Here is a 27850-nt window from a genome sequence, read left to right as displayed (position 1 = left end):
TGGTAGCGCAGGGCCTGGAATTTTTCAGCATTAAACTGCATATTATTATCCTCAGCCCATTTGTAAATTGAGTCCAACTCCTGCTGCAGGTATGCAACATCGCTGGGGTTCTGTATTTTCTGCGAGACTTTCGTATCATCTGCATAGCTTGCAAGGGTGGCTATCCGGGCATTTGAGGGCATATCTGAGAGGGCCACTATAAAAAGCAGTGGTTCCAAGACAGTGCCCTGTGGAACACCGCTCACTATTTGTGTGTTCATAGAGGTGGCTCCATTAGCCACTACTGCCTGACTCCTATCTTTCAGGAAGTCATGTAACCACTCTCCAAGTTTTCCAGCTATGCCAAGGTCACGCAGTTTGTGGCATATCATAACATGATCCACTTTATCAAAAGCTTTTGCAAAATCAAGGCATATTACGTCCTCATTTGATTTGTTGAGTAACTGCCTCAACACCCAGTCATAATGTTGTAATAGCTGGGTCAGACAGCTCCTACCTGGTCGAAAACCATGCTGGGTATCACTCAACAAGTTATTTTCTTCAAGGAATGCGATTAGTTTCCCTCTGACTATCCGTTCCATGACTTTGCTGATGTGTGAAGTCAGAGAGATAGGCCTATAGTTTTTGGCATCTTCTCTACTCCCCCCTTTATGTATTGGGCATATTATTCCCTCCTGTTGCTTGGCAGTTTGCCATTTTTAAGAAAGCTCTGGAAGAGAATCTGGAGGGGTTTTGCCAGGGCATGCTTACACGATTTGAGGAGGATTGCTGGGAAACCATCTGGACCAGCAGTTGAGTTTGTGTCCACTTCATCTATGACTAATAGTATATCTTCTTCGCTAATGTCGATGTATTCCATTGTAACTGCCTCGCTGGTTATAGGTGAGGTGGCAAAGAAGTCCATTGGCTCGTTCACTTGTCTGTGTTCCAACGGGGTGGTAAAGACACTTTTGAACTGGTCATTCAGTACCTTACTGATCTTAGTTGGAGGAGGGGTCCTATCTTGTAGTGCACTGAGGCTGTTTCTTTCGCATAATGAAAGAATGCCTTTGGGTTTGACTTAATGTTCTTATAACCCAGACTTCTTTGTCTGCTTTCTCTCTCACATAGAATTGTTGCAGCCTTTTTTCGATCTCCATGAGTGTTGTTTTTAGGTGGGATCTTTCGCTACTTTTGGGATGTTGGTTGAGTCGATTTGTAATCTTCATCCATCGTCTCATGAGGATCTTCCTGTCTCTTGGAATCTTGCTCCTATTTGTTTTGGCCTTGTGCTCTGGGACATAATTCTGGCATACGGCTTGCACAGAAGACATGAAACATTCTAGTTTCATGTCAATGTCCAGTGTGGAGAGACATTTCGGTCAGTCCTCTCTGAGGATCTCTTTTTGGATCGATTTCCAATCTGCTTTGTGGAAGTTCAGATTGGAGAGATTTCGGGTGCTTCCTTTAGGCTGTATGTCTCTGGTTACTTTCGGCCCAAACATAGACAGCTCTATTATGTTGTGATCCAAGACTAATGTCGGTGTCACTTTCACATCATAAATGATGTCCATATTGTTCGTGAAGCAGAGATCCAGAATGTTATTCGCCCTAGTTGGTCTGAGTACAGCTTGCTCCATGAATAGGGCATTGGTGAGGTTGAGCAGGCACTCCACTTGTGCTTGCTTGCAATGAGTCATTCCTGAGAGTATGAGACCTTCGGGCCAGTTGTCGTTGGGGAAGTTGAAATCACCCATAAGAAATATGGTCACGTGGTGTTCCAGATTCATGAGGATTTCTTTAATTCTTGTGAGGCAATCTTCAAACTTGCCTATGTGGTTTGGAGCATCCGTGTGGGCAATATATATTGTATATGACTATATTACGTTGCCTTATGTATACAATTAGAGTGTCACATACCGAATTTGGGTGTGACTGTGGTGGTCTTGCATAGTGGTGGGCAAGGTTCCTTGTTTGTGCTTGGTGTAGCCAGGTCAGCTGCTGGACAATCCTTTGCGCCATGCACAAGAAAGACTCTTGCTCAGCTGCTGCGTTGCGCAGAACACCTGAGGAGCACATTTGATAACAACCTTTTATACTTCAGTGTTAAATACAATTTTAATGATTCTGCTAAGATGCCGTTTTAAATGAATAACAATATTTCGATTGCTTCAACTGTCTTGGCCGAGTTGAATGCAACAAATCATTGTAAGAGTTCAGGGTTACTAAACTAACCAAAATAGCAGCACTAATGTCAACAGCTCAACTGTAGAATCTCTACGTAATCGCTCGATTAGCAAGAGATGACATCCAAATGTGTATACTCAATCAAGACTGACCGGGGGCTACACATAATAACCTCATGGACAAAGAAAATAATAACAGCAGCGGTCACTCTTGTCCAAGATGTTTGATTGACAGTTGCGATCCTAATTCATTTCCTTCGTTTTCTAATTTTCCTTCTCCTCCTCCTCTCCCTATTGTAGTTATCTCAACTGTTTTGTTAAGTCATACAATTCTCTGTTAGACTGGTTTATCATAACGAAAATATGTTGACAAGCCGGTTTAACAGGTCCCGCACTTCTGATGTGTCTTTACACATCTCATTTCTTGTTCGGAGGCACCACTGCCTGCATGTGTGTGTGCGTGTGTATGTGTGTGTGTGTTTATATGATTTGCGTCATGTATAAATGTGTATGTACGTGAGTGTAATTGTGTGAATGACTATGCGCCTATGCAAGTGGAAATAATCGTCTCATTCTCTGTGACAGTTCCTAAGGTCGTATGTATGTATACTTGTATATATGTAAGGAAATATTTGTCATGTTTTGTGTGCGTAGCCACTTATGTGAAATTATTGACGGCAAAAACAGAAACCAAAAATTATACCCGCCTCCCTCCCCACCCAACAAGAAAATAGAAAACAAGTTACCAAGTGGGAGTTGATTTTTAAACTGGTTATTTTGAAATTGTATTCTAATACACACACACACACACACACCGAGACGTGCTTGCGTATGTGTGGACATATCTGTCTATGCGTTGATACATGTGATTACACACGATTTTTGTTTTTTTCCAATCTTCCTGTTGTCTCAATCCTGAATAGACCTTGGGCTTCCACATCATTAGCTGTGAGTGTTTCTAAATTTAGTGAAAAGCGAAGAGATTAAGGGAATCTTCGTTCGTAAAACTAATTCCATTGACCTCCCGAAATTGTTTGAGGTTTTTAAGCAATGGAGTATCTCTAATCTAAATTCAACGTTTCTCACAAGAAAGGATCAATACAAGGGATATATTGACTATATACATACGGGCCTATTTACACACAGTTATCTTCAGTCAAAGAAGTAAGTCACCCTAATTTACCTTCTGGTTCAGTTTATTTTTTTAAACTTATATTGATCTTTTTTAATGTTTTAACACTACGTAGTGTGAAGCAAAATGGTAGCGTGTATCTCTTTTACCAATTCTTCTGGTCAATAAAGAAATATATATGTGTACACACACACACATAAAACAGTAGCTATAGGGTGATGCACAAGCACTCATTTCTGACCGCACTGCCTCCTGTAGCAAAAACGACTGTAAGCTAATGAAGTTCGTTGCCTAATTTTCCTGTTCTTCTGTCCTTTATTTAATTTCAAATTACGCTCTGTGCTCGACTAACGCCGTTTTCTGAGGCAGAAGTTATTAGCATCGCAAAATATATACGTATATAAATTCCTTTCCTCTCTTGGCACACGACGTGAAATTTTGAGGGAGAGGCTGGTCGACTATATATTTCTATATATGTATTTGTTACTTGTTTCAGTCATTAGATTGCGGCCATGCTGGGGCACTATCTTGAAGAATTTTTAGTTGAATGAATAGGCCACAGGACTTTCTAAGCCTCGTACTTATTCTATCGGTCTCTTTTGTCGAATCACAAAGTCACTGGGAGGTAAACAAACCAACACCGATTGCCAAACGGTTGTGAGGGACAGACAGACACAACGACACACATACACACACACACACACACACGCACACAAGTAGAAACTTACTGTAGATGAGGCTGCATAGCGTTCGATTATAAATATAAAATACATCAAGTACAGGACATCACGAACGAGTGAAAATTACGTAGACACTCGTGCGATAAGTACAGGACAAATTACCAAAAAATATACAATAAGAATTGGACATCACCAATTAGTGAAAAATACGTAAGCACAAAATAGCAAAAGAAGTGTAACCCCTTCTCAGTTGTCGACTGTTTATTACTCCATATTTCGAGCTTTCAACAACAATAGAAGAAAACATCATTAAACGGCAGCATCCAGAAATTTTTAAAATATAAAATTTCTGGAGAGTGAGGGCTTTGAACGAACAAACGACACCAGATTGGACGTACAGAGTAAACAATTGACAAAGACAAACATTAAGGGGTGTTAGGCCAAGACTCATTGTAATGGGTAACGCCTGGGAGAAATTTTGAAAGGATACAGAATGAAAAGAAGAGAGAAAAATGTAGAGGGAGTAATAAACAGTCGGCAACTGAGGAGGGGTTAGACTTCTTTTGGTATTTTGTCCCGTATTTGTCTCTCAAATGATGAAAGACTGAGATATGCTGTGACTGCAAGGGCCCAACAAATAAAGTAAGTTCATGGCTGTATCCTACACCAGTTTCGCATAACCAGCTCCGGCCTTTTCAAAATTACCTTGGATCGTAGGGCAACCTGGTGTGCTTGAGGAGACCTATTGAGTCAAGTACATCAACATCAAAATGAGAATCAGATAAAAATTGTAGATATGATACCCGTGCTGGTGGCACATAAAAAGCACCATCCGAACGTGGCCGATGCCAGCGCCGCCTTGACTGGTTTCCATGTCAGTGGCATGTAAAAAACACCAACCGATTGTGGCCATTGCCAGCCTCCTCTGGTCCCTGTGCTGGTGGCACGTAAAAAGCAGAGTGGTTGGCTTTAGGAAAGGCATCCAGCTGTAGAAACACTGCCCAATCAGACTGGAGCCTGGTGCAGTCTCCTGACTTCCTAGACCCTGGTCAAACCGTCCAACCCATGCTAGCATGGAAAACGGATGTTAAATGATGATGATGATGATATATATATATATATATATATATATATAAAGTTTTTTGCAAAAAGTTAAGATTAAGAAAAAAACTTTTCAGAGAGTAGAATGGTTCGAACTGTTAGGAAGGAATTTCTAACTGTGAGTATACAATTTGTGAAATTCCTTCCTAAAGGTTAGTACCATTCTACTCTCTAAAAAGCTTTTTCTTCTTTATCTTAACTTTTTGTAAAAAATCTTTATATGTATGTATGTTTGTATATGTATATATATATATATACATGTGAGTGGAACAGTAAAATTAAGCAAGAGTTTTCTCAAGTTTCAAATCTGAATTTGTGTGTTAACTACACCCTAAAGATGGAGCCTTGTATCTTTGTTGGAAACCGTCTCTCTCCTCAGTGGAAGATTTATAATAATTAAAAATAGAAGAGACATACATACATGCACACACACACACACACACACACACACACACACACACACACACACACACACGTGTGTGTGAGAGCCCCAGAAGGATGAGGGATAAATTTGATCTCAGAAAGATTTTAAATACTGAAATAGATACTATAAACTGTTTTGTCTGGCGTGTTCCTATGGTTCTGCCCATTGAGGACTCTTCTTGATATCATTAATAAAGATTCATGTGAGACAGCCACACATTTTGGGGACAGAAAAGTGAATGGGATCAACCTTAGTAGTTGATCGGTGTTTTATTGGCTTCATTGATTGTTGGTAGAGTACATGTTAGTTTGCTTGAAATGTAATTCGATGCTCAAGGTTTCTGTCTTGTTGCAGAGCCTCTTGATTGGGGAAGAGGTGATAAGATATTTTAATATTTCTTGACATGGAAAATACTTTGACATGTTGTAATAAGTCTAATCATTGATTTTAAAATAAAATCCCGGTTCCATAGCAGTGACTGATCAATCTTTTTTTGCTTTGGTACAAATGTGTGAAAACAAAAGTATTTCACCAGCTAACAATAATAATAATGAAATTATTGTATACAGTGCTCAGGTGCACCACAAACAGTGTTCAGGTGCACCACAATACAGTGCTCAGGTGCAATACAAACAGTGCTCAGGTGCACTACAATACAGTGCTCAGGTGATGGAAAAAATTGTCACACAAGACATTTTGACATCATTTTAGATTAGAGGACTTAGTTTATTTCAGCTAAATTTTAGATTGAAAAAGAACTTTATTTTAATTTTGGAAAATAAAAGAAGTATTAAAAACCGCATTATTTATGGGATGACCCTCTACTTAGTGGCCTCACTTGACTTTCTGATGTCAACCCAACCGAAGTCGACTTAGCTCTTTGTCACTCTAGCATTGATAAAATAATCATCAGTAGACTGATAATTGTTTCAATATGGCAATCAACACTTGGGTTTGTCTGAGATTATGATAGACATCTCTTGTCCACATAACACGAAAGTTGGATCAAAGCTGAGACTTTGTAAATGCAAAGTGAACTTCTTGAACTATTCACCTTTGTTTGCACCATAAATTGATGCCATGCATGCATCAATTTTTACTTCGTGTAGAGAAATACAAGTTGAGTAACCCATCCTGCTCAAAAGGTCTCTGAATAAGGTTTGTTTAAGGATGATGGACAAAACACCCACGTGTAGTAATTATTCTTATAGTAATTGTACTTATTCTTAGTGGAAGTTTTGAAGAGTGCAGTTCGATTTTAACAGCTTTTTTTCAAAGCTATAATGGAAGTGACAATGTATGCATCAATTTTTACTTTGTGGATTTCTACTTATATTTTAGATTCTAAAATATACTCTCTTTCATTTTCTTCAATGCTCTGCGATCTCTCTGGTAGACTTCCAAAATTCACATTTCCATGACGAAAAATACTCCTCTACAACTGTTTTGACCTCGTCTACAGAATTCATATTTTTTCCGTCCAAATGATTTTGTAGACTACCAGTGTTTCTCCTTTCCCTGTTCACTGTCTTCAGCACTTGACATTTTTATAGAGAACCGATTTCTCGTCACCAGTCACTATTCGGTCGAAAAAAGGTTCATTCGTGAGACATGACAGCAAAGGAGAGCACATATTCACTCTCTGCACACGATTAGACTTGGAAAGTTTTCGAGGAACCCATTGACCCAATTTTCTGACTTTTCCGATGGCACACAGATGTCGATGAATGGTTAACTGATGAAATTCAAGCTTCTCTTCTAGTTTCTGAACAATTACAATGGGATTTTGTTTCATCAGTTTTTGCACGATGTCCTCATTGAACTCTACAAATTTAGCATTGCTTGTACAGCACGTGTAAACACACTCGCCACATTATGATTCAATCAACATCAGTCCATCTCTGTACCCAAACACCATGTTTGGGTACCCTAATTCCCAAATCCACTGAAACAGCAAACCCACAAAATCACAGACCAATAACTTGTCTCCTGACAATTAACAAAGCCTTTACTGCAATAATATGCACCACCCAAAATCTGACATAGAAAGATTATATATACAAGGCTTTGTACAGCTAAAAACCTGTTACAAAACAACCACCATTGGACTGTAATGGTTTGTGTGTGTATCAGGTGAACAGATGCAAAAGAAATATGTATGCCTTTGAAGTAAACAAATGAATGAATCGATTCATAGTTAAAAATAATTTATTCACCGGACTTAATTTGTCATTGGTAATGATGATAATAATAATAATAATAATAGTAATGATAATAATAATAATAAAAATACCCTGATGCAGTATCAGACAGTGGTTCTCATGGTTTCTGATCTTAACGATTGAAATTGTTATCGTGTACATTGCTTTGTCTTGGTATAAAACATGGGCTCCAGAAAATATTCTACTCAGTATCATAGATTTGCTTGTCAGTTGTTTGACCATAACCAGTCGAGTATGTCTCTTAATGGCTGACGATATGTGCATCGTCATGATGGGTATATTGGCCTATGTATATTTGTACTCCAGAGTCACTTTGATGGCTTACGTTGCACTCTCACTCAATAATAATAATAATAATAATAATAGTAATAATAATAATAATAATTCTATCTACTAAAGGACAAGGCCTGAAATTTTGCAAGGAGGAGAATAGTTGATTACATTGACCCCAGTGTTCCACTGGTACTTAATTTATTGGCCCTGAAAGGATGAAAGGCAAAGTCAACCCTGGCAGCATTTGAATTCTGAATATAAAGACAGACAAAATACTGCTAAGCGCTTTGCCCAGCATGCTAACATTTCTGCCAGTTCGTTGCCTTAATAATAATAACAATAACAATAATAAAGATTTCGCTTTTGGATTTGGTTTGCAAGATTCTTTATATGAGTTCATGTGTTGAAGCAGACACAACAGAATAATAAAGATCTTCAAATAGAAATTGGCAAAATGTGGAACCTCAAGACTAAAGCAATACCTGTTGTCATGGGTGCCCTCGGAATGATAGCAAAAGGGGCTGATTCCTAACTAGCTCATATACCAGGAAACCCGAAAATGGCCAAAATTAAAAAGATAGGGCTCATGGGAATTGCCCATAACCTACATAAAATATTGTTTATGTAATCTCAAATAAAAAAAAAAGCCTCATAATTTTCTTATGTTTTCTTAAACATTCTCTAGAACAATACTTTGTGCAAAACTAAATATTTGACACCCTAGGCATAATACCGACTTGAACTTCTAACTTGTTGTCTGTTGAGGTCCCTGGCTGAGACTTGGAGTCAACTTGTACAAATACAAAGTAAAAGTCAAACATATAATAATAATCATCATCATCATCATCATCATTTAGCGTCCGCTTTCCATGCTAGCATGGGTTGGACGGTCCAACTGGGGTCTGTGAAGCCAGAAGGCTGCATCAGGCCCAGTCTGATCTGGCAGTGTTTCTATGGCTGGATGCCCTTCCTGACGCCAACCACTCCATGAGTATAGTGGGTGCTTTTTATGTGCCACCCGCACAGGTGCCAGACGGAGCTGGCAAACGGCCATGGACGGATGGTGCTTTTTACGTGCCACCGGCACGGGGGCCAGGCGAGGCTGGCAATGGCCACGAATGGATGGTGCTTTTTACGTGCCACCGGCACGAGGCCAGTCGGGGCGGCGCTGGCAATGGCCATGAACAGATGGTGGTGCAGACGAGTCTGGCAGATGGCTACGAACGGATGGTGCTTTTTACGTGCCACCAGCACGGGGGCCAGGCGAGGCTGGCAACGGCCACGAACGGATGGTGCTTTTTACGTGCCACTGGGACGAGGCCAGTCTGGGTGGCGCTGACAATGGCCACAAACGGATGGTGCTTTTTATGTGCCACCAGCCCGAGGCCAGTCGGGGCGGCGCTGGCAACGGCCACATTCGGATGGTTCTCTTACGTGCCACCGGCACTGGTAACTTGGCTGCAATTTCCATTGATCAATTTCGATTCTGATTCTCACTTGCCTCAACAGGTCTTCACAAGTAGAGTTTTGTGTCCCAAGAAGGGAAGGTATGCATAAGTGGGCTGGCTACATCCCATGTAGAAGGCCACGGGTTATGGTCTTGTCCTGCCGGGTCTTCTCGCGCACAGCATACTTCCAGAGGTCTCTGTCTCTAGCCATTTCCTCAGTGAGACCTAAAGTTCGAAGATTGTGCTTCGCCACTTCATCCCAGGTTTATGATGATGATGATGATAATTGCTCTGAGCTGACAGCAGCCAAAGACACAGAAACACTAATTGAGAAAAAAAGAAAACAATGCTGGATCATAGATCTAGCATGTCCAGCTGACAACAAGGTATGCGATAAGGAAGAAAGAAAAGTCAATAGATATGACAGGTTAGCTTGGGAGGTTAAGCAGTTGTGGCTGCTGAAAAAGCTGGTAGTAGTACCAATAATTGTCGGAGCCCTGGAAACAGTGAGTAAAGACCTTGATAGTACGCGGAACAAATAGGGGCTGCAATAAGGGTGGAGCACTTGTAGAAAACAGCACTGTTTGGAACCACTTGAATACTCTGGATGGTGCTTGAAAAATAAGGGATGTTACCTGAGTTCATTGGTAGTGAACAGCTGGCACTGTAGTACATCTCCAGTGTTAGAAGCTGTGCAAAGACAATAAATAATAATAATAATAATATCTACAATTTTCTGTGAAAATTTTACCTTTCTATTCTCCCTGACTACTTGAATGTGTAAACATACCTTTTATTGCAGTAACACAATTAAATGCACAATAAAAATTAAGGAAGTAAACACCTGTTAATATATACAAACTGCATAATTACAAAAACTGTAAACCCCAGCAAAATTTATAAAAAGGAAAGAAAAATTCAAAAGTTCAATGATGTAAACATCAGTAAATATATAATATATAATATATATATATATATAATATATATATATATATTATATTAAATTAGAGATAAAACCACTATTAGGCAAATCAAATAATAATATTATATATATATTATTAAATATAATATCATTATTATATATATATATATATATATATATATATATATATATATATACAACTTATAAACAAGGGCAAAAAAAAAATTCCAATGCCAAATATGCCGAAATATAGACTTGATCATCAATAACCATATAATTTATCACTATAAGCACGCGTCTCGAAAATTATATGCTTATAGTGATAAATTATATGGTTATTGACGATTAAGTCTATATTTCGGCATATTTGGCATTTGAATTTTTTCTTTTGCCCTTGTTTATAAGTTGTTTATAAAATTTAACCTTTAAAGGTATTTTTTTAATATGCTGGCTATTGATAAAAATTTTTTCGAAAATTTTTATCCTATATACACACACACATACATACATACATATACATATATAATTATTTTTTCTATCAGTAATTAAAAATAGAACAAGGTGAATTGGTTCTTTTCGAGGTCAAGGCCATCACTCTCATTGATCACCAGTAATAGTAAACATCTCTGGTCTCTGCTGACCGTGAGGGTGTGAGGCTTCTTTTGTCTCCTGATCGCACAGGAATGCGAAGACCCATTGTTGATCCCCTTCTCACCATCTGCCGGACCTGTTTATAGGCCTGCAGCTCCCTCCTTAAGTTAATTTTGCTACAATAATAGCAACAAGCATGTAGTTCTTTTATTCTGTAGTTCTGATGAAGTATTTACTCAAAAATTATAATGGAGTATCCTGTATGTTGGAAACGCATTTGAATGCTTGCGTTCTTTGATTAAACGGACCCACTTGAAATGGCCACAGTGCACTAAAATCCTTGAAATACTTGTTACTTATTTGCTTTATATATATATATATACATATATATATATATATATATACACATACACACACACACATATGCATATATATACATGCACATATATATATACACATAAAATACATTCATACATACATATATATATATATATATATATATATGTAAAGTTAATCCAAACAAGAAAACAAAAACAAAAAAACAACAATGCAAGGACGTGGAACAAATAAAGTATTATTGGACGCTCAGGAAAGAAGGGGATTAGGAGGGTTTGACGTTTCGAGCGGAGCTCTTCGTCGGAAACATAGGAGAAAGAAAGATCCCGAGAAGGGAAGACAGGGGAAAAAAAATCGCTAGTGATACAGACGAGGTCACATACTATATATATATATATATGTATATATAATATTAGGGAGTATAACTCCAAACTTACAGGGAAAAATTCAATTTAGTATTGAGTTGCATCATAGTGGTTTTATCGCTAATTCATATATTATATTATATATATATATATATATATATATATATATATATATATGTATATATCATCATCATCATCATCGTTTAACGTCCGTTCTCCATGCTAGCATGGGTTGGACAGTTCGACCGGGGATCTGGGAAACCAGAAGGCTGCACCAGGCTCCAGACTTATCTGGCAATGTTTCTACAGCTGGATGCCCTTCCTAACGCCAACCACTCCGTGAGTGTAGTGGGTGCTTTTTACGTGCCACCTGCACAGGTGCCAGGCGAGGCTGGCAACGGCCACGGTCGGATTGGTGTATTTTACGTGCCACCGGCACAGAAGCCAGTCGAGGCGGCGCTGGCATCGGCCACGAGTCGGATAGTGCTTTTACGTACCACCTGGCTGGTTCAATTCGATTTCGATTTCGATTTCGCTTGCCCCAATATGTCTTCGCAAGCAAAGGGGGTTGGCATGAGGTTCTATATCGACTTCGCTTGCCTCAACAGGTCTTTGTGTCCAAGGGAGGAAAGGCATGCATAAGTAGGGTGGGCTCACTTGTCCTGTCTGGTCTTCTCACGTACAGCATATTTCCAAAGGTCCCGGTCGCTGGTCATTTCCTCAGTGAGGCCTAAAGTTCGAAGGTCATGCTTCACCACCTCGTCCCAGGTTTTCCTGGGTCTACCTCTTCCACGGGTTCCCTCAACTGCTAGGGATTGGCACTTTCTCACACACCTATCTTCATCCATTCTCGCCACATGACCATACCAGCGCAATCGTCTCTCTTGCACACCACAACTGATGCTTCTTAGGTACAACATTTCTCTCAAAGTACTAATGCTCTGTCGAGTAAGTACACTGACATTACACATCCATCAGAGCATACTGGCTTCATTCCTCACGAGCTTACGCATGTCTTCAGCAGTCACGGCCCATGTTTCACTGCCATGTAGCATGGCTGTTCGTACACATGCATCATACAGTCTGCCTTTTACTCTGAGCGAGAGGCCTTTAGTCACCAGCAGAGGTAAGAGCTCCCTAAACTTTGCCCAGGCTATTCTTATTCTAGCAGTTACACTTTCAGCGCACCCACCCCCACTACTGACTTGGTCACCTAGATAACGGAAGCTATCAACTACTTCTAGTTTTTCCCCCTGGAAAGTGACGGAAGTTGTTTTCTGCAGATTTTCGGAGCTCAATGCTCCCGAGCATCTGCCACATACAAAAACTATCTTCCCAGTTAGCCTACCTTTGACATTGCTGCACCTCTTATGTGTCCATAGCTTACACTGGGTACATCTTATAGAGTTTCTACCTACACTTTTTCTACAGATCGAGCAGGGCCATCTTCCTGAAGACATTTGTGGATTGTCTACCTTTCTACTTATTAGTACTTTGGTTTTAGCTAGGTTGACTCTAAGGCCCCTCGATTCTAAACCCTCCTTCCACACCTGGAACTTCTCCTCCAGTTCTGATAGTGACTCAGCAATTAGAGCAAGGTCGTCAGCATAGAGGAGCTCCCAGGGGCAACCTGTCTTGAATTCCTCTGTAATTGCCTGGAGGACTATGATAAATAGGAGGGGGCTGAGTACTGAACCCTGGTGGACCCCAACCTCTACTTTGAATTCTTCTGTGTACATGTTGCCAACCCTAACCTTACTTACGGCATCTCTGTACATGGCTTGCACAGCCCTCACCAGCCATTCATCTATCCCTAGTTTCCTCATTGACCACCAGATGAGGGATGGGGGGACCCTATCAAAGGCTTTCTCCATGTCAATGAAAGCCAGGTACAGGGGCTTATCTTTGGCTAGGTATTTCTCCTGCAGCTGCCTTACCAGGAATATAGCATCAGTGGTGCTTTGCCCTGGCATGAACCCAAACTGCATCTCATCTAAACTAATTCTCTCTCTAATTAGTTGGGCTATGACCCTCTCTGTAACCTTCATTACCTGATCCAACAGCTTGATACCTCTGTAATTATTTGTATCTAGGGCATCACCTTTACCTTTGTAGCAGTTGACTAGTATGCTGCTACACCAGTCATTGGGTATGACTCCTTCGTGTATCACCTGGTTGACTATACGGGTGACTAGGTTATAGCCGACACTGCCAGATATTTTGAGCATCTCTGCAGTAATTCCTGATGGGCCTGGGGCTTTCCCTGTCTTCATGCTTCTAATTGCTTTAACTACCAAAGAATTTTCGACTCGGATGGCTGGTCCCTCTGTTGGGTTGACATTCGGCAGACTCTCTTTATCCCATTCATTTTCTTTATTCAGCAACCTTTCATAGTGGCATCTCTAAACCTCTCTCTTTGCATTCTCATTTAGCGCAAGTGAACCATCATCCATGCGAACACACTTCTCTCCTACCACATCACGATTCTCTCTCACACACTGTCTTGCAACACGAAATACCTCAAGTCTTTCATCCTCACGGCTCAGAACATTGGCAAATTTTTTCTTATCCGCTTCCCCTCTGGCTAAATAAACCTGTCTCATATATATATATATATATATATTACGGAGATGTACTCGCATAGCAAGTAATTTGATCTGAGATCGTGTGCTGAAACGAAAACAATTGCAGCGTGGAAGGTGTTTGTAAGCCATTTATGAAACACACAAAAGCCGTTCGATACACTTCAACATTTAAGTTTAATTTATCAAAATATTTTCGTCGCTAAAATCCGCGACCTGTTCACTGACAAAATCCGCGACCTGTTCACCTGTTCACTGTCAGTGAACAGGTCGCGGATTTTAGCGACGAAAATATTTTGACAAATTAAACTTAAATGTTGAAGTGAATCGAACGGCTTTTGTGTGTTTCTTAAATGGCTTACAAACACCTTCCATGCTGCAATTGTTGTATATATATATACATACATACCTACATATATATGTATGCGTATATGTCTATTTGAAAGCCTATGAGAATTACTTAATACAGTTTTTGATGTGTAAAGATGATATTTAAATAAAAAATGTTATGAAATGTTTCATAAGGATGTTACTAACCATTTTTGGGAAGAAGTGTTTTTCTAGAGTGTGAGTGTTTTAGTTTAACTTTTTCAAACACACACACACACACACACACATACAGAGTGAAGCTACATGGCTCATTGGGCTTACAATCATGAGGTAGTGAGTTTGATTCCCGGACTGGGCTGTACGTTGTGTTCTTGAGCAAGACACTTTATTTCGCGTTGCTCCAGTTAACTCAGCTGTAGAAACAAGTTGCGACGTCACTGGTGCTAAGCTGTGTCAGCCCCTTTGCCTTTACCTTGGATTACATCAGTGGTATGGAGAGGGGAGGCTGGTATGCATGAGGAACTACAGGTCTTCCATAAACAACCTTGCTCAGACTTGTACTTTGGAGGAGAACTTTCTAGATGTAATCCCATGGTCATATATATATATATATATATATATATATATATACACACATACACCCCATAATATATCTTTATAGATATATATACCAATATATATATATATTTGTATGTACATGCATACATATATACATATGTATTTGTGTCCTGTATGTATAAGCAGATAGATACATATGTAAAGATGGCTGCATCGTCAGTCATATATCCATGTTTTGCAGTCATATAAGTTTATTTGTGCAAAGAACTGTACTGGATTTCTTGAAGTACCAGCATATATTTTGAGCATATGTATCTAGAAATTTTAAAATCTTGAGTTTGGCAAATTTATTCAAGCGTTTCACTGAACAAAGGTTGCAAATGATGTTTGTTTAAAGTTTTGCTGCCTAATTAAACCTAATGAAAAGATAATTTTGCATCCAAAGAGACAAGCATAGTGTGCAGTGTTACATGAATGGAAGTCGATGACCATATTCCTGAACGAATATTACCATGATATCTCTCATTATTGACTTCCTGTGTATGTCTATGTACATTATACTATTATATTTTTTGGTTTCTATTTCTAGCACATTCTGCAATGTTTTCTTTTGTCCTTATTTTGCAGAATAAACATGTCTGGAAAAGTCTTTTGGCTGCTGACTCTAAGTCTCTCGAGTAAGTTTCTTCTCGCTTAAGTTATGCTTTATATAATCTTAGAACTGATTGACTACATTTTTAGACTTTTTTTCATTCTTCAATGATAATGACTCGTTACCTTATTAGATAATTTTATTTTCATCTGTATTACATTTTAATCAATGTCTTCTGCAAGTGTTTTTTACTAAATCAGCTTTTTACTAAATATGCCTAATTATACTTCATTAACAATTTATCCAGGAAAGAGTACAAATCTGAATTAATCTCAAACAACAACCTAATGCTCGCAGTTGGATTCATCAAATGTTTTTATACCAACAAAGAAAATAAAATCATCTCATCTCGAATTTTGTAGCAAATGGACAACTTCTCTTCCACAGATCAAAAGCTGATGAAGACTTATGTTCTTTTAAAGCAATGTTTCTCAACCATTTTTTTTTTCACCTAGTGACCCTTTTGGACCCTTTTCATTTCCTATTTTACTCTAGTGGACCTTTCCAGGCTTAAAGAATCCTATCACATTTTTTATAATTAAATATTATTAGGGATTGTATATAAAAAAAAAATAAAGTGTTTTTTATATTGTAGAAATATAACTGATTCATTGCAGATAAATTTTAACAACAAAATCTTTTCTGGCCCTGCAAGGGTTACCTGGAATTTGACTGAGAACCCCTGTTTTAAAGAAATGCTGACCTTTCGAAAACCTGATGAGAAATAGTGATATATGCTAATGATAGAATTAGAATAGTTTAGGCAACCAAAGCAGCCAGGTTGAATTTGACAAGTATGAAGTAATTCAGACCCAAGATGCAAGAAGGCCTACAACACGGGCCATTTAGAGAAAACATTGACTGGCATTTATGAATTGTAGATATATTGGAAGAAGCAAAGGGGACAGGTAGATGATGTAAGACAGCAAATCTGAAATGTATGAGAAAGAAAGCACGACCCTCCCAAGCATTTTTTTTCTACAGAAAGAAGAGAAGGCAGGTGTAGAGATGCTTAAAGTTAAGATTAGATTTATGGTTAGGGTGAGGGTTAAGGTGCAATCTAATACACATCCTCATCTAATTGAATCTAATGAAATTTGGTTTTATTTCTCTGCACCTGAGTGCCTGTCTGTCTATTTATGTGTGTATGTGTGTATGTATGTATGCGTGTGTGTATGTGTGTGTATGTATGCATGTATGTATGTATGAATGTGTGTATGTATGTATGTATTGAGCATTGTAAAAAAAAATATTATTGCATTGATATATATTTGCAAATTTGTTTGTTTTTGTTTTTCTGTTTCAGTCACTTTGTCCCTCGGCCAAAACACAAACAACCCACCAGTATGGAGAAACTACTTAAAGAAACTTCTGACAGAAGATGGCTTGTTTGAAGATTTGAAATTAGGTATATCAATTCAAATAATAAGAGATATCGGTTGCCATTTATTTTGTACATTTTGCAATAGAAAATTTGATTTTAGTATAATTTGTATTGGTTTGTTTTGAACAAATTGTCACAAAAACAAAGTGAATCAAATGTTGTTTAACGAGTTTTATTTGTTGATATTCGTTCATTAGTTGTGTAATATTTATATTGTATTGTGTAGCGCTGAAATTGAAAATCCGTTTTCATATCTAGCTGCAATCTGCATTTAACTTCCACAAACCATTGAATCACTGGGACTTATTTAGTTCCAAATTGGTTACTTTGTTTTATATCTGAGTTAGTTTTGCCGTTTTTCCTCACAAAATCTATCCGGACTAAATACAATTTGATTTAAGCAACTAAAACTTCTGAGGTGGTGTTTTGGCATTAACATGGCCGTAATCCAATTCCCACTGGTTCCTTATCAGGAAATGGAGTGTAATTAACCAATTTTAATTGACTAAAACCAGTGAAAGAAAAGAATAAAGAAATACACATACATGCACCTAAGTGTATGCACATGCATGCATTGATTGGTTAAGGAGAGAAGTTCTCTTTGCAATTTGATCGCACTGCACAGCATATATACATACATATACATACATGCATATACATACATGCATAGATACATACATACATATAAATATATATATATATATATATATATATAGATATCATCATCATTTAACGTCTGCTTTCCATGCTGGCATGGGTTGGACAGTTTGACTGGGGACTGGTGAGCCAGATGGCTGCACCAGACTCCAATCTGATCTGGCAGAGTTTTTACAACTGGATGCCCTTCCTAACGCCAACTACTCTGAGAGTGCAGTGGGTGCTTTTACGTGCCACTGGCACGAGGACCAGTCAGGTGGTACTGGCAATGGCCACACTCAAATGGTGTTTTTTAGGTGTCACCTGCAGAGGAACCAGTCCGGTGGCACTGGCAACACCCTTGCTTGAATGTTGTTTTTCACGTGCCAGTATATATATATATGATTTATCTACAAGCATTCTTTTGTGAACTCCAAAACAACAAAATAACTTTCTGCACAAAGAAAGATGTGACCTGAATTTCACACATTTCTTTACTTCTTTACTTTTACGCTTGGCTGCACCCTAAACAATATCTAAACTTTATCTATCAAACCAAAATAAATCTCACCATAACAATGCCAACATTGATTAAAATTAACCCACACTTTTCAAGCTCATACTTTCTTTCTTTTCTCCCCTATCCCCGATTCCCACACAACCACTTCCTCAGTCTGCTTACACCACACTCAATTACCATTTACATAGCTTCACCTACCCAAAAATATAATTTATCGAAAACTATATAAAACTAAATCGGACCCAAGCAAATTGAAGAGGAGCAAATCAAAACTTCGAAGTCACTATTACCTTTTTCCTTGTAAAAATTGATACACACACACACACATATATATATATGTTTCTAACCACTATAGGTACCATATTAGGACAATTAGATGCCTATGATCCTGAAGGTGAAAATATTACTTATACCTGTATTGGAGAGTCTGTTGCCTGTTATGAAAATGGAACTGTTTATTTGAAACGACGTCTGGACAGAGAGGTTAGTGAACTCAAGAAGTGATTTCTTACTGTTTGATAATCTTGTTTGAGGACATTTTGGATTAAATCATTTTGTAGATGAACTGTGACTGACATTGTAAGACAGTCACAACAATATTTGCAAGGCATATTACTAACTATAACGACCTTCCCCTATGACACTGATTTTTTCCGGTTGAACCAAAATGGAGGTTACAGGAAAAGTTCTCTCTGAGTAAAAACATTTGGTTGAATATCTCGACTTTCTGAACCACTTTTATAATGACTTCAATCATGTGATGTTATACATCGCTGGTCACAATGCACAGCTTTCAAATGATGCCACCCTGATGCTTCATATGGCCTAGAAGTCAATTGGGAATGAGTTTCGACGAAAATCCCATACTGGCCGACTTTGTTTCTTGGCGATAAAATTACAGAGAAATTTCCCGTGGTATTATAAAAAAGTTAAAATAAAAAGTTATTGCCAGGAACTTGGGCCCCTAGCCAAACAAATGCGTTGCCCATCTTGTAAAACTATAACTGAGCAAAATTTATTTTATCGTGAATATTGCTTAGCAGAAAGTTACAGGAAAATGTTCATTTATTTTTTTGTTTTGTTGGGTCAACTGATTTCCTTTTCAGGTATGGTGCATGCGCACTCATATTGTTTTATTTTCTGTCACAGTGTGAAATTTCGAAATGGAATACAAGGATCCCAGAATACAATGTTGAAAACATAATTTTGAGGTTTATTCCCTTAAATTCCAATGATATGTAACATGAACTTTCTTTGAAATTTTCAACGAATTCATGTTGTATGTGTATCACATATGTGGGTGGGTGTCAAGAGAGTCTGTTGGAGATTTGGCTGTCATTTCAGTACTCATATTTTTTGTAAATGCCCTTTCAAGTTTCATTTTGTAGGGGAAAAAATAAAAAACACTTTGGAAATTTCCAACATATTCAGTTGAAAAAAAACAAAACTGAACACTTAATTTTAACTTTTTGCCAGACAAATTGCTATGGCCAAACCAAGTTCCTTTCCAAAATGGTATTTGGGTTTTCGCTGACTTCTTACAACTTTTCTTGTTGCACTGAAACCTGTGCTCTGAGTGAGATCTTCTGACCCGCTTCACTTTGTAAATTTTGCTCAGTATAGTTTTACAAATGGGCAACACATTTGTTTGGCTAGGAGCCCAAGTTCCTGGCAATAACTTTTCATTTTAACTTTTTTATAATACCTGTTTTTACTGCGGGAAATTTCTCTGAAATTTTATCGCCAAGAAACAAAACTGGCCAGTATGGGATATTTGTCGAAACTTATCCCCCATTGACTTCTAGACCATATGAAGTGTATATGTAAAAAAATTTTATGAAAAAATAAGTGCGAAAAAGAGTTTGTATGAGAATTGGCTGTTATTTCTAGCATGTGGATAGATTGCTTGAAGGCTTATTTAATGTACGGGAACGGGTGGATTACGTTCCCGCCATGTGTGCCGATCCCAGAATCGGAATTTTGAAATGCCGATTTTTGCCATTTTTTTCTTTTCAGATTCGTTATCTTCGTACCCGAAAACGGGGGTTTCTGTAAAAAATAGATAAATATAAATATAAATAAAGGTTTTTTTTTGGGGGGTGGTGGTGACAAAAGGAAGTCTTGCCATTTTACACAATTCCTAATAATATTTAATTATATAAAAAAGACAAAAGTATGTTTTTAAGCATCCAATGGCAATGAAGGTCTACCCGAGTAAAATAAGAATGAAAAGGGTCTATAGGTAAAAATAATGGTTGAGAACCACTGATCTGGATGTGGACTTGTGATAGCCTTAGCAGTCTATCTAAATGAAAGCTTGTGCCTCGTAATCCTGTAAAACTATCAATAACCTAATAGCCATCGCGAACCTCTTGAAGCTGCTGTAACTATAAGCAGGATATAAGTTATATCTTTGTCAGCTATAAAGCTAAAATTATAATTACCATATCAATTTATAATTGGCAAACTTATCATTTCTGTTGACAGCTTGATATAAAGAACCCCGGTCAAAATGAAAACCTCTTGACAGTAATATTTATTGCTACCGAAAAAAACAACGGTGACCAGGAACCCAATCAGGTTAGTATGAAGTATTCTTGTATGACACGTTTTTGAAGCAGCCAGCTTGGATCTTTTCGTTTTGAGATCCGCCAGCTTTCATTGCACTTCCGTTCTATCATGAAGAATTATGTTATTCTTAAAAGCATTCTTATAAGTGAACGACCGACGCTTTTAAACATTTACTCTAACGTGTTCATGGCCAATGTTCGTTACTTTGATTCGAGTGACTATAAATGCTGACTTTGTGTACCCCGATGCACACAGCCTCTCTGTTGTTGGAGTACTATAGAATTCATCGGTTTTTAATTGACTTGTGATAAAGTTAAGTCCAAAGGACAATTTCTTTACTTTCAGACGTTAATTTATCTAGAAAGACAGAAAAAAATAATTGAAAGCTTCGAAGTGTTAGAATTCCAACAAAGTGAATCGAAGTAGAATGCTTGGAAACAGGCTGACAGCTGGAAGTTAGTAAGTCCTAATGGGAATATTGCTATAGTAAGTAGGGAAAGTTTAATAATTAACGATAGTGTCTTTATAGTTAAGAGCGGAAATCTAATTCTATAATGTCATTTAGAGAGAGGTATTGACCCATACGAAATTCTTAAGGGCAAAGCAATGACCCGATAATTCACCGGGCCACAATTGCCAAGCAATATGCTGTCGTAAACATATCTTTGTTATAATCGAATGTTCACTTTCTGTTAATTTTCACATGAAATAATGCTTTCCCATTCTATTGTTTGTAGAATAAAAAAACATTAGTCATTTACGTTAAAGATGTTAACGATAATCCTCCGAAATTCGAAGGTCTTCCTTACAAAACGGCAGTTTCTGAAGTAAGTATCTCTACAGCCTTTCATCGTCATTATACACACATACACACATTGAATGATTATGAAGTCAGTGTTTCTTAAAATAGATTTAATTTACAAAATTTAATATTTTACGAACGCATTTTTTCAAACTGATGATCGTTCTTGTCCAGGCCTTGCTGATAACAAAAAGCAACGGAATCGCAAACACCAAGAAACATTTCGTTTGGTATTTGTGCACATTCCCGTTCAATGCATACCCTCAATTCATTAAATGTTGCCAGTTTTGTTTTTACAGTAAACCATATCTTTTAAGTATTCCTATAAAAAAGTTTAATGAACTGAGGTCTGGTAAACACAGAGGGTGTTTTACTGGTCCTCTTCGTTCAATCCACCTGTTAACAAAATCTCATTGTGGGTCCCTTATTTTCATGTTGGAAATAGACTTCAAATCTTCAAAGTCCTTTTGAAAGCATAGCAGGACAGATGTTGCAGTCGGTTCAAGTAAATGAGACCAGTCACTGTCAAAAAAGAATGATCTAATCAATCGTTTTGATGATCAAATCAGTCCATACTGTAACTCCCGATAGATTAACACGTAGTTTGCACATTCTAAAGTTGCCAGTAGGTGCAATTGAGGTGGTAACCGGGCCACTTAATTTTAATGTAGACTCATCACTCCAAACAATTTTTGTTGGAAAGTGTGGATCTTCCACACATCTTGCCAAAGACCACTCTTCGGCCCAGAACCATCCGAGCATGGACTATCATTGGAAGGTAACTTTTCTTATGACACCGCTTCAAAATAATATTTTTAAATGTCTATCTCACGATTTACATGCTGCATAGATTTTCTGGCGATCTTACGGTACAAGTACCATAATTGCTACGTGTGTTTGTTTACATTTGAACAAGAAGATCGTCACTCTCCGTAAAGTTTTTTTTTTTTATATGGAGGGTTAGGGTTACGGTTATGGTTTGTGTTAGGGTTAGGGGTGGAGGAAAAGGGTTTTCTTTTTTCTTCAGAAATGTAAACAAACCCACGTGGGTTTATAATTGGCTGTTATGGTACTTGTACTGTAAGATCGCCGATTTTCTTGAATTCTGGAAATGCCTTTCTAGTATATTTTCGTGCTTTTTAGGGCTTATCAAGGATCTTTTCCTTTTGAACGCTAGACACCGCTAGAAAAAATCCCATTTTCCGTAGCGGTTTCGTATGAAATTGTCACCCATAATTATAACCCTAGTATCGATCTATTGCATTTCAATCTATTTTAGATTTAGGGTTAGGGGTGGGGGAAAGGTATCTTTTTTTCTTCGCAAATGTAAATAAACCCAATCTGTTTCTTAAACAAGGGACATATTCATACAGCATGGAATGTTTTCACCCCAAATGGAGGTCAGCGATTGGTTAAAATTGCCGAAATGCTCGAAATTTCAAACGAAATATCTTACAAACTATAGAATTTTCTCAATAAAGCCAAGAAAAAATTATGTTTTATAAACACATTCTACCAGTATACGAAGTTTAAAAGTGTTTAGTTAACTAGAAATTGTTTTGAAATGTGGCGTTCAAAAGGAAAAGATCCCTTATCAATGTTTGTGGACTTTTGGGAAATTTTTTCTGGATATCTGAATTCAAACATTTATCTGATTTGAATGATGTTAAGTTACGTAGATAGATCTGTCTGACCCCCCCCCCCACCGAAATGTCTTTGCCTTTGGAATGCATTTCCCAGCTTCCATTAGCTCCCTAGGACAAATTTCCCTTGTTCAAAACTTTGTCTGACTCCTAATTATTTCTGTTGGCTTAAGTCTAAAAAGAAATTAAAAGCTGTTAAAATGTATATACATTTTTTGACACCCTGTACATGCATGCATGCGTGAATACACACATTTAATATGATAATACCTAATATTAAGAGTATTAGTGGGTACAGTTATAGTGTAGATATATTTGTCATTATTTATTAATATGCATATACCTTTAGTGAAGGCACATGGCTCAGTGGTTAGAGCGTTGGACTTACAACTGTACGGTTGTGAGTTCGATTCCCATGTTGTGTTCTTGAGCAAGACACTTTATGTCACGTTGCTCCAGTTCACTCGGTACCAAGCTGTGTCAGCCTTTCCCTTTTCCTTGGACAACATCAGGGGTGTGAAGAGGTGAGATTGGCATGCATGGGCGACTGCTGGTCTTCCACAAACAACTTCATGCCTCGGAGGAGAACTTTCTAGGTGCAATCATGGTCCCTCGTGATCAAAGGGGCTCTTAATATACATTAACGACGTGCAATTATAGAATGAATATTGCGTATATTTCTATAGCAATATTATTTGTGCGTGAATAGATGTCTCTATATGTAAAACTATGTAGGACTGTACTAACAAGGCTTATCAGTTCCTCCTATTGAATAAAATTTATCTATCTCTATATATATATTCATAAATTTCTAATTCTAAATGGAGTGATATAAAATTACTTATATGTGAGTGTATTTGTAGGTTCTAACTACGTGCGTTTCCACAAATCACATGTCTCATGATCATAGTTTGTATTCCTGGGATGATTAGAATGTAATCCATAGTATTCGTGGATATCAATGCAACCCCCAAAACTGTTCACCCAGGCAGCATCATTAGAGTGTGGCTGGCATAATGGAATAGGAGCTTTACTTGCATATTCAAAACGTTTCCCGTAAACAAATTTAAACGATGTATGTATGTATGTGTGTCTGCTTTTGTGTGCGCACATGTATACGAGTGAACATGGTATCATTTAAACTCTTCATTCCGACTTCTTTCCTAAAGCATATATATCTTTCGATGTTTTGAATTGTGTAGACGTTCTGATGCCATTTTTTTAAGCCAACAACTTCTCTTTAACAGTTGGTGAAGGTTGGAACAACCATTTTCAATCAACTGTTTGTTGAGGATATTGATTCTGGAGTGAATGCTGAAATTGACCTCGTTTGTGGTCGAACGGGTACCCAGGCAAGTGCAATGTTTTTGTGTTGACTTTGAAAATAAGATACTACTGTGATGAGTCTTTTTTAATGCTTCAAGTACCTGTAAGTTAGCAGACAATTTAAAAAAATTTTTGGAAATCCTGTCGAGTTTCATCCAACCAATCATCCAATCGAGTTTCATCAATACAGGGAAGGGTTAACAAAGACCAACTTAATAATGAGAAATTTTTATGAAATTTTTCAGTATTTAAATAATGAAATAAAACAAAGTCAGAAGGCTTATTAAAAGTTAATTACTAGCAACAGAAGCTGTATTAATTACCAGAAAGTAATCTTTATATCCATGTCTTGTTAGAACACCAGTGCCCATGGCAGAAGATTCTCTATGATCTATGTTTGCTTTTATGTGCCAAATGTGTATATGAGAGGATATCTAAAGGCTAATAAACACAGGGTATTCAGTACTCTAACAAGACATCCATGTTTAGTTGGATATAAAGATTACTCAAGGACAATGTATTTTTGCAAAATCTTCGTTAATCTGGTATAGCCTGTTTCAGCCCACCTAACGTAGATTTTTGTAAATCTGAACATTATGATATGGATGATGTCTGTTGTGTCGAAGTGACATTGATTCTGTTCTGTATCTTTGATGCTGTTTTGGTATTATTGACCAAGACAGCCTCTCATAAACTGTTGTTCTGTCTGAACCATTTCAACAATTCCTATCACCAAGATGTAAACATGTACAAACAAAGATGCTATTCATTGTTGGTTTCGAGGTGGAGATGGAATGAAGTTCACGAATTTTTCAAATGCGTCAGTGTTTCAAATGGATTTAAAAACTGGCTTCAAACATGTCAAGAAAACACGTTGTAGACTGAATTCACCGTCAGGTAAGGTGAGGTGTGGATGGCATGCACCGTTGCAATGCGTTGTTGCATTCGTCATTTGTCGATATATTCCTGGGTCTTCTCAATCTACTTTCATCAATGGACAGAGTTTTCTTGTAAAAAGAAAAAAAAAAATGTTGCAAAACATTTTGTTCCACAGAATTCATGTAATTAGAAAGAGTGAGCTAAGGAAAATAACTCAAGTGAGTTATTGGTGGCTGACTCAAACATGAAAGACAATACATTCGATTGATTTTATTACCATTTCGTTCTCAACCAGTGATATTCAAAAGTTTCATCTGAAACACCAACCTTTGCTAATAAGCGTTCGCTTCCCAAACCCTAAGATGGATTCTCATTCTAATGCTAAAATGAAGAGAATATTACGTTTATGTATTTCCAGTCGAAGGATGAGTAAATATGGGTGCGGGATAAATCGAAACGGGAATGCAACTCGACTTATAAGGAGATTAACGAACTAGCCACATATAATAACGCAAATTTTAGTTGGTTATTGGAGAGGATATTATACTACAATGAGTTCAAGTGGATGCTGTACGGTAGATGTTTATTCTGAGTTTATACAACTTTCCTACGGCAGTTTTTGGTTTATTCTACCTTAAGCTTTCTTTTAGGTTATATTATTTATTTTGTCTTTTCTCTGAGTAAGGGAGAATATAATGATTCAACGTCACTTATACTCAAGTGTTATCATTATACCTAAAACCCCTAACTACAGTTATAACGTCATATAGACATATACGCATGGAACGCTATATTATGACATGTATGTTGAATATTTTAATCGTGTCCTTTAAACCGCTATAAGAAACATAAATCAAAGATTACAGAAATGCATATTTATCTATGCTCAGTTGAAAAACAAACGTGAAGAGAAACATTTCCTTTTAATTATTTTTATTATATAAATATAACATTTTATATTTTTTTACAGTAAGAAAGATAACTTTGTCGTGGAGAAAAACGACTATAAATTCCTTAGCTAAATTCTTCTTTCTGTCTAATACGTTAACCAACAAATCAAATTAGATTTGTGATTAACTTAGACATGGCATAAAAATTTACCGATGTCTCAAAAGAGTGAGTGACGTGGAGTTATGTGACTACCAACGAACACTGAAATATCTTCCAAAATCCAGGGTTTTTATAACTGCTCAACTTGACTAAAAAGAATTGAAATCCATGACAGATATTCTTTTCGAAACTTCTAGAATCTTTATATGAGCAGTTATATTAACCAATGGAAAAAAACGAAAATGATATTTCTTCGGCAATACGACATTACGTCATATTGCCAATTCGCGCCACATTTCAAAATGGCTAAAATGGTTATTGCTACACAACTTTACTTTGCAGTTTTCAAGTTTCTGTAATATATAGATATAAATTGATCTACTTGTTATAATAATATAAATAATATAAATTGATCTACTTGTTATAATAATATAAATAATATAAATTGATCTACTTGTTATAATAATATAATAATATAAATTGATATATTCAATTGACTATGACCCCATTTCTGAAAAACAGCTGACTTCTTAATTGCAAAGAAACGAGTTGAGTGGATTAGCTTCGCTTGGAATTGAGTGGATTAATTGGTTGGACGAACACTAAAGAACCAGGACATCGGATTTGTAACTTCTTACTATAGATTCAAAACTTATTGGTTTTCCGGCGAAGATAGTAGACGTGTATGGCTGAGTTCAGATCCTATCAGCGTCAATATTCTCGTGTGAAATCATTTTGACTTTGGTTTTACAAATGTGATTAGACTTTGAACATTTTACAAATAAGAGACCATGAGCAGAATATTATTCTTAGATTGTATATTTGTCGATGTTGTATTTATAATTCTTGATTATATAACATTATTTTTAAAGAATATTATTTCGTTTAATATATCTGGTTCTTTTTTCAGGCATCACTTGCTTGTGACCACTTTTCAATAACAACGAAACGTGAACCAAACTCCCTTGAGGGTAAATACTTTGGGGAGGTAGTTGTCCAAAAATCCCTTGATTATGAAAGTGCACCGTCTTATATCATGACAATATTGGCAACAGTAAGTTTAAATTTTTCACCTGAAATGAATAAGGTATTTTAATTTTAAATAGAAAAGTGTGTCCCATAGCTTTGCCGAGTATTGCTATGGTGGGTATGCTGTGGTTGAAAATGGATTGCTCTCTTATCATTGGCGTTGTACTTTACGTCTAAAACACTAAATTTCGAAACGATTTGTTTGTGTTGACATTTGTTTGGTTGAAAT

General features: G+C 37.2%; 1 protein-coding gene across 2 annotated transcripts in view; it reads left to right on the top strand.

Annotated features, from left to right (window-relative positions):
- The first annotated feature begins 2831 nt into the window (after positions 1-2831).
- The window catches only part of LOC115232553 (cadherin-23-like), a 137942-nt gene continuing 112923 nt past the window's right edge, over positions 2832-27850 (top strand). The window contains exons 1-8 of one of the 2 annotated variants that reach the window (XM_029802496.2): positions 2832-3329; positions 15757-15806; positions 17088-17189; positions 18677-18804; positions 20809-20901; positions 21630-21719; positions 24585-24689; positions 27503-27646. In XM_029802496.2, the coding sequence (XP_029658356.1) occupies positions 15764-15806; positions 17088-17189; positions 18677-18804; positions 20809-20901; positions 21630-21719; positions 24585-24689; positions 27503-27646 (705 nt within the window). In that variant the 5' untranslated portion in view covers positions 2832-3329; positions 15757-15763. The remainder of the gene's footprint in view (positions 3330-15756; positions 15807-17087; positions 17190-18676; positions 18805-20808; positions 20902-21629; positions 21720-24584; positions 24690-27502; positions 27647-27850) is intronic. The other variant, XM_036512221.1, reaches the window with a different exon arrangement.

This window comes from Octopus sinensis, linkage group LG2 (assembly GCF_006345805.1).
Source record: "Octopus sinensis linkage group LG2, ASM634580v1, whole genome shotgun sequence".
Taxonomy (NCBI): domain Eukaryota; kingdom Metazoa; phylum Mollusca; class Cephalopoda; order Octopoda; family Octopodidae; genus Octopus; species Octopus sinensis.
This window is presented reverse-complemented; position numbering and strand designations above follow the sequence as displayed.